This window comes from Tenrec ecaudatus, chromosome 9 (genome assembly GCF_050624435.1).
Source record: "Tenrec ecaudatus isolate mTenEca1 chromosome 9, mTenEca1.hap1, whole genome shotgun sequence".
Lineage (NCBI taxonomy): Eukaryota > Metazoa > Chordata > Mammalia > Afrosoricida > Tenrecidae > Tenrec > Tenrec ecaudatus.
In genome coordinates, this window is record NC_134538.1 from 55,750,431 (window position 1) to 55,765,272 (window position 14,842).

The 14,842-nt window shown below is 43.4% G+C and overlaps 1 protein-coding gene across 1 annotated transcript in view; it reads left to right on the forward strand.

Moving 5' to 3' along the window:
* ABCA13 (ATP binding cassette subfamily A member 13) overlaps window positions 1-14,842 on the forward strand; it is a 458,452-nt gene that overhangs the window by 196,260 nt on the left and 247,350 nt on the right. The window contains exon 31 of the mRNA XM_075557314.1: window positions 12,569-12,706. Coding sequence (XP_075413429.1) covers window positions 12,569-12,706 — 138 coding nt within the window. The remainder of the gene's footprint in view (window positions 1-12,568; window positions 12,707-14,842) is intronic.

The following is a 14,842-nucleotide window of genomic DNA, read 5'->3' on the forward strand; positions in this document are numbered from 1 at the left end:
ACATACCAACACGCGCATGGCACACGTGTGTGCCCATCCCATCCCCACACAAAACACACGAAGCTAACTATCACCGTCCCTCAAATATGAAGGGGCTTCAAAAAGTTTGTGTAAATGGAATGAAAAGAAATGGAAACGTTTGAAAGCCCCCTTATTTCTTGGTAATAGTTTTACATGGATTCCCTTTCTCTCTTTTTTTAATTTAAACCAAACTCTTGTACAGACAGTGGGCCCGGCCTCCTTGACCGTTATACACCCAGTTCTGATCCCCTGACCTGCGGGGCTCACCATTCTTATGCTTCATTCAAAGTTTTCAAGCAAACATCTGGTACTCTTTAAGAATTTTCATGTTATGCATTCTTCTGTATGTACTTCCAGTTAAATTTGATTCTGCTTGATCTGCCTAATTTAATTTACTTCCTCCATTATCACTATCAACTCTGATGGGGTGGGGGTCAGGGGCGGCAATGGTAATTAGTTGCCTGGCTTTCTTGAACCACCAGGCTGTTCCCCTGGAGGAGAAAAGTTCCATTTAAACTGAGGGCCGCACACTGATTAAAATGTCCAATGACATTTGATCCTGTGAGAGGGAGAGATGTGTCACTGGAGCCCGTCTTCACAATTAGTGTGGATTTATAAGCAATAGCAAAGTGCAAGGAAGGACAAAGGGACCAGCGGCGAACATGGCTGTGCCACCTCCCTTTTTCATTTATATTCATAGATTGTTTAGGAGGCTTCAAAAGTCCAGAGCTATTCGGGCTGACATGCTTTAATTACAAGATCAGCCTTTAATATTCAATTTATCTCAATTTTATATTTTAGTGCTGCTTCCTATTCCTGAAAAGACACAGTCCCCTTTACATCTGCTTATTTCAGGCCTCCTCTTGTCTGACCTGGAGCACTTAGTGCCCAGTAGCCTTTCTCCGTGCCCCGATACCCACGCCAACCCATCTATCCTCCAGGCTGACCAGATGACCATGCTGCCCCTCCGCTATTTGACAGTTCCCCTCGACTCCATGATGTCTATAGAAAGTTCACAAGTTCATGGGCTAACAGCTCATCCCTAACCTAGTCTGCTTCACAGTCTTTGCTCTTGCACGGTTGCAGTCATGCTGCTCTGAGGGGCAGTTCCTAATGGACAAAGTGAGCTTCAACACAAGGTTGCCAAGCAAGGAGCGCCTTTCCAAGATCTATTTTATTGTCAATGAGCAACGAACATTATTTTGAGACATCACTCACAACTCCGAGTGACCCTATTGGGCAGAATAGAACTCACCTTTGAAGTCCATCGTTATCCTATGGAGCAGCTGGTAGATTTGAACCATTGACATTGTTACTAGTAATCCAAATGCAGAACTCACTACGCCAGAGACATACTAAAAATCATTCTGTTCTTTATTTGATACATTAATTTAACTTGGGCACCCTGTGTTTTGGTGTGCTGAACTAGAAGCCGCCCCTTACATCGCTCTGTCTTTGCTTTTTCACTCCATGTTATAAGAGGGCTCGAATGGCTTGTTCCATCCTGCTATTAAAATATTTGATCACCTTCATGATATTTATAGGTTTTACTGGTCTTCTTCACTAGATTAAACTCATAAGGAGGTGACGTCTGTGTCTGGTTCATTTGTGTCCCCTAGTGCTACAAGGGGACAATTCATTTAGGAATTAATTCGTTTATGTTCTATGACTTAAATATCCACAATAGGAAGGTCCAAGCTGTGAAACAGCAAGGGACAAGGGACAAGGTCATACTCCAGCCTGGAGATTGTTCATTGTCCTCGTTAGCTTGCTGAGTACTCGCTCTTACACAGCTGAGACCCATGGCCTCTGTGAGGTAGACCAGCTCTTTCCTTGTATCTCTTTATAAAATGATCTGTTATTCATATCTCAGTTAAAAAATTCCCCCCAGGAAGGCAGACCTGGAGTGAGACAAAGGTTTCTATGACCAAAGCGAGGACTCTCTCGACAAGGCATCACGGTAGCTCCATTGTGGGGATTGGCTATCACTTGATGTCGGCTAAATTGTGTGTGTGTTGGGGGGGAAGGGGCACAGATTGTGTGCATGGATGTTTATGTATATGATCATTACTTTAGCTCATGACTAAAATTTTGAAAGTCATTTTATGAAATTATGTCTTTTTATAACTTCCACTTCTAGTGAAGTTGAGCAACATTAAGAGTTTGCTGTAGTACTTTGTTATGGTTTATTCAGCATGTGAGAATATTCTTGTACTTTCATTGTAAGAAATAAATGTGTCACAGATTCTGCCCTTATGATAATTTCCTTTCTCAGTAATAGCTCTGAATTGTACTACATCATATAAATAAATGTTTGTATACATTTTGGAAAATACGCATGGTGTTAGGCTAAGTTCTGTAGAGGAGCAAAATCAGTGATTCTTACGATTATACCTATCTATTGAAAGAAATTTATATCAAGAATTGGTTTACACATTGTAGAAGCAGGTATACAAGGGAGTGAGTTGTTAGCTGGAGGTTTCTCCTGACTCATCTAGCTGATGAACTAGGAAAAAAGAAGACAGTGCAGGGATCACTGACTGGTGGACGTAAAACCAGACGAATCCAAGGTTGGCAGTCCCCGGTTGGCGCCTGGGATTTTCAGGCAATGTGGAAAAATGACAGCAAACCAGAAGCAGGATCCAGACCCAGCAGAAGTGACAAGCTTTCCCACAGAGTCTGCTTAAGAAGGAGCAGGCCACACCCACACACCTCATCACATCAGGCTGTGTCCTGTTCAGGACGCCAGCACACCTGCTGGCTGCTCATAGAATTGTTTGCATCGGTTAGATTCTATCAGTGTTACATTACATCGTAGGGCATGACTGTCAAACTATTGAACACCCTGGTCCAGCCACATTGACACAAAACCTGACTGTCACATATGCTTCTGAAAAGCATGGGAATTTTTTACTGTTTCAATCTCATTAGCCAAAAGCAACCATGAGCTTTTCTACCTTTTTAAAAGATACTTTCTGTACATGCTATTGCTGTTGGCTGACCTCAGTTTGGTTCCTGTTCATCGCAGCCCCACATACAACCCAACCCTGCCGCGTCCTGTGCTGTCCCCCCAACTCGTACCCTGCTTGAGTTCAGGGTGGCAGTCAGTGGGCAGTTCATCATAGTGAAAGGCTTGCTCTTTTTGGCTGCCCCTCACTTTATCAAGCCTGCCGTTCTTACCAAGTAAGATGACTAGTCCCTCCTGATAACATTTTACTCCGATAAAACTTTTTCTTCACATAAGTACCATCTATGTCTTTGTAAATGCTATTAAAATACTGCTAATATAATCCACTAAATGAAATTAATAATTATTTCTACCCTTTCCTTTTAAATTTAAGTTATTTCTGCCATTTCCTCTTTACAAATAACACTAGAATGAATATGTTTGTGCCCAAATTTAGGCCCCCATTCTGTTGTCATTTTATTTCTACAGACAAGATTCCTAGAATTGTAATGATTAATTCTGAATTGATAAACACTTCTAAGGCATTTTGAATCTCATTTCTCACTTTCTTTCTCAAGGTGGCTCCTCTAGTCTATGGCAGGGACTGAGGATGGTCACTGCGGTGGGGCCCCTCGGCAGGGGACCCACCACCTAAAGATTAGGAGGGAGAGAAAAGACAGCAACAAGTATTTGCAGTTTATCATCTTTTATTTTCACAAACGCTGCGTGCATGTGTATGCACCAGGCGCTCACTGTTCTTCCCATTTGGTCGTTAAATAACTGAGTTGCTGGGAAGCACGTGAGGTTTCTACTCTACTGGGCTGATGCAGACTAGGAGTTGAAAGCAGTGGAGTCTAGCTCCATGGATTGCCACCTCTTTGAAAGGGCGAGAGCCAACATTTAACTGTTGCAAGTGTGTTTGATGAATACGGAACATGACAGGGTCATGGCTGTTGGTTAGAGCTGACCCTCAACTGATGGCAACCCCCCTGCACAATCGATTGGAGCTCTGCCCAGTTCTGTTGCCATCGGCGTACTCAGTTGCAGATCAGACAGTTGTGATCCAAGGTTTCCATTGGCAAATTTTGGAAATAGATGGCAAGGCCTTCATCCAAACCGTGAATGGAGTCAGTGGTTAATTGTGTGGCCACTGGAGCTCACCATCTCTGTGACCTTGGAGAAACCTTTCCCGTTGGTAAGGAAGCAGTGATGCGCCTTTGATGTGCCCAGTTATTGCTGGACTCTCTAATCAGAGAATGGGCTCACAGAGCACACAAAGCAAGCAGAATGAAAAGTTCATTTCCAAAGGAAAGAAAAGCATTTGACACACCGGTCAGGACTCAGTGAGCAGCTGCTGAAGGAACTCTAACTCGTTTGGTATTTTTTTTAAACTGTGGTTGGCCTTCTTGGCCAGATTGGGTCTCCAGATTATGAATGGACCAATCCAGAGGCTGGTCATAATATTTAGACCCACTCATTGTGTTCATGTTCTGTCCATGCTGGGGTCTTGCATGGGCATGGACAAGAAAGTAAGCAGGCAATGGGGCAGCAAAAGGGTCATGGAGTTGCCGACTTTGGAGTTTAACATTAACCCAGAGGTCTGGTGCCTGCAGACTTATGATTTAAAGTTTCCCACCCCTCCAGAAGATATTCTGCCATTCCCAGTGTTTCCTGTGTGTGTGCTTGTGAGCCCCTCTCCCTCCCCACAACTCTGTTTGCTTATATATTTTTCTACATCCTCTCTCTTAACCCACTCTTTCCAGTAGAAGCCCCAATTGCTTTTAGGGAATTGGGGTGACAACCAGTCTGATCTGGCTCCGTCTGGTTGAAGGGGGCCATCAGGAGGCATCAACAGCAGTCAGGTATACCCCCTGGGGAGTCTATCTGGAGGTTTGTATAGGATATGGGCGAGGTCCCAGACTCCACATAAACCAAGTCAAGCAGGACAAGGCTTCTGCATTTATTGGGACTCCTTCAAAGCCCTGGGTCAAGAGGTGATGAGGGGAATTTGGTCTAGGTAACTTCTGCTCTTCTAAAAGGAATCATCCCTTCAGGAGCCCACGGGTGATGGAGGCTGAAATAGGCTCCAGATATTAGTATTCTTAAGGACAGTGACATTGGCTCAATAGCATTTGTAATGTAATAGCTTTAATTCTGGAAGAAAACAAAACTGGTAAAGAATCTAAGTAAGGCTGGGCCCCAAACCATAAAGGTTATTAAGGACAAAAACAGGGGTAGGCATAATGACCACAGCCAGGTAGGGAATCCGTATGAATCTCCATCTTTAAAGTTTGTTCCTGATTCTTGAATGTCATTGATAACCTTTCCCACTGGTCCTGATTGTTTACAAATAAAACAACATGGCTCTTTAAGGACAGGTTCTTCCTTCTGAAGCTGATCATAAGTCTAGAGCTCTCCAGTTCTGTAGTGCAACATAGCCTGGGAGTCTAATTGGTCTTGGAGTAAAATAACAATTATGCTAATCTTTACTAAAGCTCTTGTCGTTCCGTTAGCAATGTTTTGTTGTAATCCTCAAGAGCCTCCTCCTGCAGATGCCCCTGCAGTGTCCAAAAAGCTAAACAGTTTGTTGAGGAGACAGAAGAGCCCTGCTTCCTTAACTACGTACATGCCTCCTAGATTTCGTGGGAAGAAGCAAATGGGTGGTCCCAGGCTACCTTGATGTCAGGCAGAACACAACCCAGTGAACAAGTTCCCCTGGACCAGAGAGACAGGATTCAATAGGGTCAAGAATCACCAATCCAATCTATCTCATCTTTACACCTTAGTCAGGCCTCCCAAGAAGTCCTCATGTTCAGGTGCAGTGATCCCTCTACCCGGCCAAGTTCAGTGCTGCCGGCTTCTCCAAAAGACCAGTGGTACGGTAGCACAGCAGAGACTGAACAAGGTGGTAGAGAGAGGCAGCAGAGCAGGTTTAGGGGGAAGTAAAGTCAGGATACAATAGGAACTGCCCCCACAGCTGGTCTATACTCCAGAAAGGTAAAAGTAGGGAGACTGCTCGGAGCTGGCAGGGGCCATTGAGCTCAGGGCTGTTTGTTTGTTTGTTTATCTATATCTATCTATCCTATCTATCATCTATCTGTCTATCTATCTATCATCTATCTATCTATCTATCTATCTATCTATCTATCTATCTATCTATCTATCTATCTATCTATCTATCTATCTGGTAGTTGTTCCTTGTATGCTAGGGCACAACTATGTCCTCACTTGGCAAGGTCCTGGGGGGTGGGGGTCAGACTCATGACCTCCAGTCTCCCATTTCCAGTATGTGGTGACTCATCAATCAGATGGCTTTCCCAGGACCTATCAAGATGGAACAAGGCGGCCACTTCCTCCTGTGGTATATCCTCCTCTACCAGATTTAAACATTGTTCCTGACCCCTCTACTCCTTAGGTTGCAGAGGTGGTGGTGAGTAGAGGGTCTACCAGTGGATTGACAAAGATGGAATTATTGTACCGAGTATAAAGGGACCCCCTTTTAAAAGCCTAACATGTAGTGTCCATTGAGGTGCCCTGACTATGGTGGGAAACTTGGAGTTTTTAGAGATTCTGTATTGGGAGGTAAATTTCTCTCTCTCGATGGTCTCCCTAAACAATACACCAGGTTGGCTGAAGTGCTAAATTATGCTTTAGCTGGTTGAGGAAACTTGGTGAAAATGATGTTTTCGTCGTCGTTGTTTCCCACGTGCTTGTAGAATAGCAGACAATCTCAAAGGTAATCCCTCCAGAGGTGTTTCCAAGGGGAGGATCTGGTATTACCAAAAAAAAGTTGCCATTGAGAAGAAAGATTTTTTTCCTATTTTGGATTCTTATTTAGAAATTTTCCTCATTATGTAAAAGGATACTTTTCATGGGGACTACTAATTATATGAGGAATAATAATGATCCCAGAAAGAAGAGATAGACCACTACTGGGAGATGGGAGAACAAGTTTAAAGATCTTCAAGTCTTTGTTTACCAAAAGCGCCGATGATATACAGACAAAATAATACTGGTTGAAACTTGTGAAGAAATTTCCCTATTGGTCATGGTTTATGGGTTGGAGATATCCCCAATTTGGGTTAATGAGCACAGTAAGCAAGCCTGATTTTAGCTTTGGGGTAGAGGACAGGTAACTCTGGGTCCAGGTCTCTCTTCTCGGAGGGCTCGAGAGCCCGCTAATATTACTAATACTATGTATCGTAATTGCTGTTTGTCCAGCAGAGCCCTGTCCCATGAAATTTTGTATCCAGTGTCAGCTAACAGATTTAACAGAACCATGTAAGCCTCAAAGCAGGCACTCTCAGAAGATGCACGGAGAAGGATGCCATCTACATAAGTCTTGAGTAAAGATCTGACTGAAGATATGGGGGCTGTTTCGAAACCCTTGAGATATGCAGTCTATGTGAGCTGGCCTGATGGGTCAGCGAAATCTTAAATAGCAAATATAAAATGAGAGGCCAGATGCAAGGGGATGCTGAAGAATGCATCCATTAGGTCTATTACTGTGAACCTAGTCCGTTCCTGTGGGGACACTACTGAATGGCATCACCGCCATTCACTACCATTCACCAGTCTTGGATCCTGGACCAAACTCAAGGCCTGGTATAGGGCACCACAATATTTTGATCTTTTAATTTCTCAATTATTTTGGACAGGCCTTATCAAGGAGGTCTGCTCTGGGTTCCTTCATTATTCCTGCTGGGTTATATGGCATGGTGGGGTAAATTGAAGCTCCCCAGGCAGCCCCTGCCAAGCCTTCCTCCTGACCCCTACTGCCAAAACCTTGGGGGTAGAGCCTAGGTAGCCTCTTGGCCCTTGTGGGACAGTCTCTCTGAAATTGACCCTGTTGCTCACAAAAGTAGCAAGCTCCAGGGTTGATCCTTGGGAACTGGACCTGGCAGTGCCCAGCTTATCCTGTGGAAATGCCCTGGCAAAGGGTTCTGCCTTTTTTTGGCCTCTCCTCTCCTTGTTGTATTGGTTATAAAATCTCAAGTTAGCAAATTAAAAAAGATTATCAGTTGCAAATTGGGGCCAAGAACCAGCTTCTGCAATTTCCTCCTTCTGTCCAGGGCTGACTAGGTCATAATTTGTTGCTATAATATTACCTGACCCTCCAGGGAGTCTGGGGAAATGGGGGTCTGCTTCCTCATAGCCTCCCTTAGTTGTTCCAGAAACGCTGTCGAATTTTCCTCTGTCTTCTGATTAGTGGTGGAGAATATTTGAGGAGTTTTCTCCTGGATCTTTGAAGCCTTATTGGATACAGGTTTGGAAGGGTCTCCTATTCTAATCTCCAGGTTTTTCAGGATCAAACTCCTGGTCTACGAAGGAGACAGACTGATTTCAAGTGGGGAATCATGCATTTTCCTTGGTAGCCATGTCACCTTCTGTGTTGAAAAGGTTTCCAACAGGCTGAACTGCTTCTAACAGTATGCATTTCTCTGAACCGGCTAGGGTCTGGTCTAGCAGGAGCATTCCATCGCTCCAGGAAAGGCAAAAAGCCTGGGCTATTTCCTGGAACTTATCTAGATTCTTTTCGGGGGCATCTGAGGACTTCCCAGATCCACCTTAATTTGTTCAGATTGGAGAGGAAGAAGAAAATGAGTAATGTGTACCCTGGTAATGAGTTCTGGGCCCAGCTTGTTAGGAGGGCATTGGAGAGCTCTACTGAGCTCTCATTTGTGTTTAGAACAAACTTTGTTTTTAGGGACTTTCATAGCCCCAGTAGACGCAGGGGTCCCTGGCTCTGGGGGGCAGGAAGGGCTCACCACAAGTTTACAGAAATTCTGGTTGCAGAGTGGAGGTGCCAAAGGCTTGGAAATGGTCTCGGTTCTTTCGGCCGCTAAAGTTGTGAGGAAAACCATGTCAAAATAACAAGTTTTCCCATCACTTCTGATTATCTTAGAGGACAAAAACCCCCCAAAACTTGCACATAGAGACCCTCAGATCACCTGCCCTCCTGTTTAAAAATAATTCTAACTGTAGGAAGTTGTTACAATTAATTCTTCCATCGGGGGCCATTGCTCTCCCTCAGATAGTTTATACTGGGATCAAACCTTTTTGCAGAGGAAAACCAAATGCCGTTTCTTCAGGCTTTGGGGGTCAAAGAGGGACCGCATTTTCAATATGCAGCCCCGTGGAGTGTTGTCCTGTGGGAACCCATCTCAGGAAAGAGCGAAGGGGGAGAATTAAAAAAAAAACATAGGTCACAGTGACCTGCATTGTGAGCAAGAAATTCTGGCCATTTAATCTCAATAGATAAGACTTGAAACTCTCAGATGCCCAGGCACCTTGGCCCTCACACTGAATTCATCATTCCATAACAACAAAGGGGTAAACCAAAACCCTCTCAGCTCTGACACCTGAAAAACTGTCCCTGCTTCATGGGCTCCTCCCTGTTGTCCAGTAAAAGGAGAGGCCAGCTGCTGGCAGCTCCATGGACATCCATCCAAAAAAGTATTTCTGCAGATGCCATTTAGCTCGTAATAGGAATCTAATTAAAACAGATCAAAGAAATAAAACCTATAGGGGGGAAACATGTGGCCCCTGTGGTTACTTGGAGCAAAGGGTAATCCATGAACTTCTATTCCCCATTGGCTGTCAAAGGCATACAGTGGCCTTCTGGAATCTCTTCCAGCCCATGTGTTGCAAACGAGATCTGAACTACCTAACCAGGGGTGTCACTCATCATGGAGGAGATGCATTGTTGGGGTCCTGACTTAACATTTCAAAGGACAGTACTTAAAAAGACAGTGGGGGCAATAAGCCTATGTAATTTATATAACGTGCCATTCCCTGAAAAGGAAGATGAATGGCCTTCTAGGATCTCTGTTATTCCCCTGCGAGTGTCTACCAACCACCCCTATCCCTGTGAATATGGAAGGGCTTTTTTGGAGGTAATTTGTGGGAACTGAGGACGACTATGGAATATTTTTCTCAATGAGGTTGTTGTTACGTAATGGGCTACAATCCTCATGGTCAGCAGTTCAAAACTACCAGCAGCCGCAAGGGCAAAAGACTGGGCTTTCTAGCCCAGTAAACAGTTACTGTTTCAGAAATCTGCTGGGGGTCACTGTGAGTCAGTATTGGCTTCATGTCAGTGAGAGATGACTTTTGATAGAGGACTCCCCATATATCATGGGGAAAGGAAGGACTCAAAGGGTTGGGAGAGCCAAAGGGAGACCCCCAAACCTCCATGGTAAATCCAAGAACATTCACTCAGTTCCAAAAGATCAACTGGAACAATTCAGGGATCCTGGGGCCACTGACTATTTGTGCCCCTGACCTTTCTGGAGTCCAACCAGAGATTTAGAAAAAGAGGAAAGGGAAACATTTCAGGACAGGCCCAGCTGCTCGAGTCCAAGCATAAGCCTGAGGTGGGTTTCTGCTGCCCATTTCAAACTGGACTGCAAAGCAGTCTGACCTGTCCTGGAGGGAAACGGAGAGGGGACGGCAAAGCAAGAGCACAGGCAGGAGCTCATTCACTTATAATTTCAAGTTGAACATCGAAAGACTGCACTGCTTCGATGTGTACAGGTATTGTTGGTCTCTTGAACCAGAGTGGACTCATAAGCCATGAACAGCAAGTAGAAAGCCAAGTTTATTTACAAAGGAATGAAAATCACTTGGCACAGCCTGGAGGGGACTCTGCCTGGGCTTGTTATTGGATGTGGAGTTCTGAGTCGGCCTGGGTCTCCAGGTTATGAATGGACCAATCCAGCTTATGAATGGGATCTAATAACATTCCTCAGACCCAACCATGAACCTGGTCAGGCTCTGGCCATGCTGCGGCATTGCATGGGCATGGACAAGGAAGCAATCAGGCAACGGTTCACCCAAATGGGTCATGGATTTGCTTACTTTAGCTTAAAATGAACCCAGGGATCAGGTGCCTGCTCACTTGAGATTTAAAGTTCCCTTAGGCTGTTGAAATCATTCCATCCAGATATCCTGCCATCCCCAGTGCATCCTGTACATGTTTGTGAGCCCCCTTCCCTCCCCCAGCCCTCTCGGCTGTTCTATCTCTCGTCTCTCAATGGTACTGCTTCAGGTAGGGATAGAATTATGTGACTTAGGGGGACTGAAGGTTATGAAGAGTTGTTGGAATACAGAACATATTAAATACCGGCTGTGACACACATGGCATATGTATGTGCTCCCCATGCTCACTCCATAAAGGGACGGCAAATAGTGCTAGGATCATAAACGAACTTCTAGTACATGATCATCTTCTTGAGTTCTAATTAGACTTCATGAGACTTGCATCTCTCTCCTTTGTTTGATGGGCAACATGCTAAAATATATTTTTCATGCAGACTTTAGTCATTCAAATGGAATGTTGATAAGTTTCTGTGCTAGTCTGAGTAGACTAGAGAAACAAATCCACAGACACTCATATGGATATAAGAAAGAGGTTTAGATACAAGAGCAACTGAATATTGAGCAAACATCCCAGCTTAGTCCAGTCTAAACCCATAACTGATATTAGCCCATATGACCGATACCAATCTATGAAGTCATCTTCAGGCTCAGGAAACACTTGCAATGATGCTGAATGCAGGATGATCACAGGCCAGTGGGTAGAAAGTCTTGATTCAGTGATGTTGTAAGCATCTCAGTGCTGGTAGGGGTCTCTATGTGACTTCTCCAAATCTCAGGGCTGCATCAGAGTAGGTCCATGTGGCTTTTCCTCAGGGATGTCTTGCAGAAAGTGAGCAGAGAGAGAGAAGTCTTCTGCCTCCAAGGAGGAAAAACCATATGTCTCAGAATCCTCAGTAGAAAGCCATGCCCACACAGAGACATCATCGACTATGACTAGACTCCACCCCTTCATTCTTAATCCTCAAATTGACAAATGATTATATAACTACCACAGTTTCATATAGGAATATTGGCTTTGTGCAGTTTTTCTAAGGATTTTTATTAATTCCTCCGTGCAGTTACCTCATATTCATGTTCGTGTTCGTGTTTCTAGAAACTCATGCCAATCTCAAGAGCACCAGTGGAACAGAAGGAGCCTGAAGGCGGGATGGTCAGATGTTTACTTAGGGCGATAGTCAGCAATTACTGAAACTGTATATTGACCACCGTGTTAGGCTAAATGTTCTAAAGACGCAAAAAGGAGTACACTTATCTATGTACAAGAAAACTTGATATCCAGAGAGATAGTTGGATCAAGGAAGGAGCCCAGTGCTGTTCAACTCAAGTCCATGGGTGCGATGCTAGCTAGAGCTCCATCCAGACTCACCCAGCTGCCAGCGGTTGAAGCTGGAAGGTAAAGTGGGAAGTTGTGAGCTCACTGGTTGGTGGGTGAGGCATCACATAGCTCCAAGGTTGGCAGGAATGTGGCAGGATGCCAGCAGCTCCCTGGAATTGCAGGACTTATGGACCACTGACTCCATGCAGGGAAGACAGCGAGAACCCAGATCCTGGCTGCAAGTGCTGCGTCACTCTGTTCTCCTTCATATCTCCGGTTTATACTCAGCATGTGTGTTGAAAAGACTCAAGTGAAATTACAGTACCTATTAACTCATTAAGACACTACATTACAGAATTATTTATAAAAAGGAGAAATAAATTAATTTTAATTGTATCTTTTAGGAACTTTCGGTTTAAGGAAACCTTGGTATTTTCCCTTTACTGCATCATATTGGAAGAATATATGTGGCTTGGTGGAGAAGAAGTGTTATAAAAATTCTTCTAATCTATTCTTCATCAATGAGAACTTTGCCAGTAAAGGTTTGTACGAATTGAGCACATGTGGTTACTTTTTGGTCAGCTTTGTATTTTGGTTTTGTCACTTATTTCCAGTCCAGTCATTGTCACTATGTAAGTATATTTCCTACAGGTGCCCTACCTGTCTGACTTGATCTTAGAAATAGTAACGGGCCGTGTGGGGAGCAGGCCCTTCTGTTAACGTTTACTTGTGTACCCACAGACCTGTTGATGCTTCTTACTATCGACAGTGTTCATAGTTATACATGTTGTGCATTTATGTACATATAATAATTAAGTATAATACACCTTTTATTTCCAAAGTGTCCACTTGTAAAATAAAAGCCACCATGTAGAGTGCATTTAAAATATTCTCAGAATTGTCACATATGTGAGCTCTTTAAATATTATGCCACTTGCAGGTGAAGTAACTGCTATTCAGAAATAAAAGGATATGACTGCTATCATTCCATTCAATGCAACATGCCACCTAACTCAAAGGCAATTATGGATATATACTTCACACACATACAAGGAGAGAGTCATAGAAATATTCATTAAAGAAAACTATCACAATATGTAGCTACCGTTTCTCAACATATCTGTCTGGTAGGTCTGCAGGCAGTGTTCTCCTCTCCCTCATCTTCCTCCAGGGCTCTCTGCTGTATTTGATTTATGGAGTGCAATGACATCATCCAACCACAGACTACATCAAAATGACACTTTTGGCAGTCTCATGGGACTCAAATCGTGTTCTTAAAAATGTTCTTTGATTTTGGGAGTTAAAAAAGTGTGAAGGCACAGGATCAGGATTGTGAGGTGGATAGAAAAAAGTGTCCCATGGAAATTCTCATGGACTCATCTTGCTACCTTCAGAGAATGAATAGGTGATGGTGGGCAGGTGGGGTGGGGGTGGGGGTCCCTCTGTTTAGTTGCCCTAGGTTTTTAAAAAAATTCTTATCAATGTAGTTTTTAGTCATCTCAAGACACTTTCATACTAAGCCCCCATAGTTGCTCTGTTGACGTTAAAGAAAATCTATCAAGGTTACACCTTGGTGTTTCAAAAGTCAGTCACCGTAACCTTCAGAGCTGACCTCTTTGCCTTCCTTGAATTTAACTGGCCTAACAGTACAGTTACTGTTTAGATTGGATTTTGCTCTCTGGATCATATTGGTAAATCTTAGTCATGATTTGTTCCATAAAATGATTTTCATTAGCTTTAATCTTGCTTAGAAGACAGAAGGAAAGATCAGCTATTTGACGTATATGATTTTTGTAACACAGTTTTGGCATTCATTGACCCAAAAGCTTGTTAAGGCTATCATGTTTGCTTAAATTTGAAAATATCAATGATGTGAGATCCTGACTTCAGGAGCTATCATAGCAGCTCCTCTATGCTATTCTTCCACCCGCTCCTGGACTTTGGCCACAGTTGGTTCATTCATTGAGGCTGATGGTCTTCCCATCCTTCCTTAGCAGGTCTGTTCCATCTAAAGTAACTGTTGGTTTATGTCGGGTAGCATTCATGCAAACTTGTTGCAAAGCTTAAATTATTTGGAAAGATGCCCACTTTCACTTTCTTAAAAAAAATTGATATTAGCCCTACTTTCAAGTTTTCTTCCCCCATGACACAAAATGTTCCTTTTCTTTTCTTGTTTTGAAGTCTCCCTAAAGAGACTAAGACGAGTATCTTAACCAGAGGCCACATACCTTCACAGAGAAATGTGTAAGCAGTTTGTTTGAAATAAACCGATGCATGGATAAACTAGAATCCCAGTAGCTATTCATTTCTACTAACCCTTGGCATGTGTGTGTTCATACTCATACCTATCTATCTACGTGCTTCAAAGAGTTGTGTAAAATCTTACTATTCTTTAATTTGATTTTTAGAAGAACTTTTTGAAGTACACACACACACATACCATGGGAATTACTCTGGGACAAGTGGAGCTTTGTGGTATGCATTTTTCCTGCTAAGCAAGCATATAGCAACTCCCTCTGACTTAGTGCACCTAGTGGCGTCACCTGGGAAAGTTCTCTCTGGTCTCAGTGAATTTTTTCTTTAAGCAGTTTCACTGGAACCTCATTTTTTTGTGATGGTCGATTTAAGAGAATAGCGTGTGGCTGTGAGATTTTGTTTCCTGCTCTGGAAAAATGCTA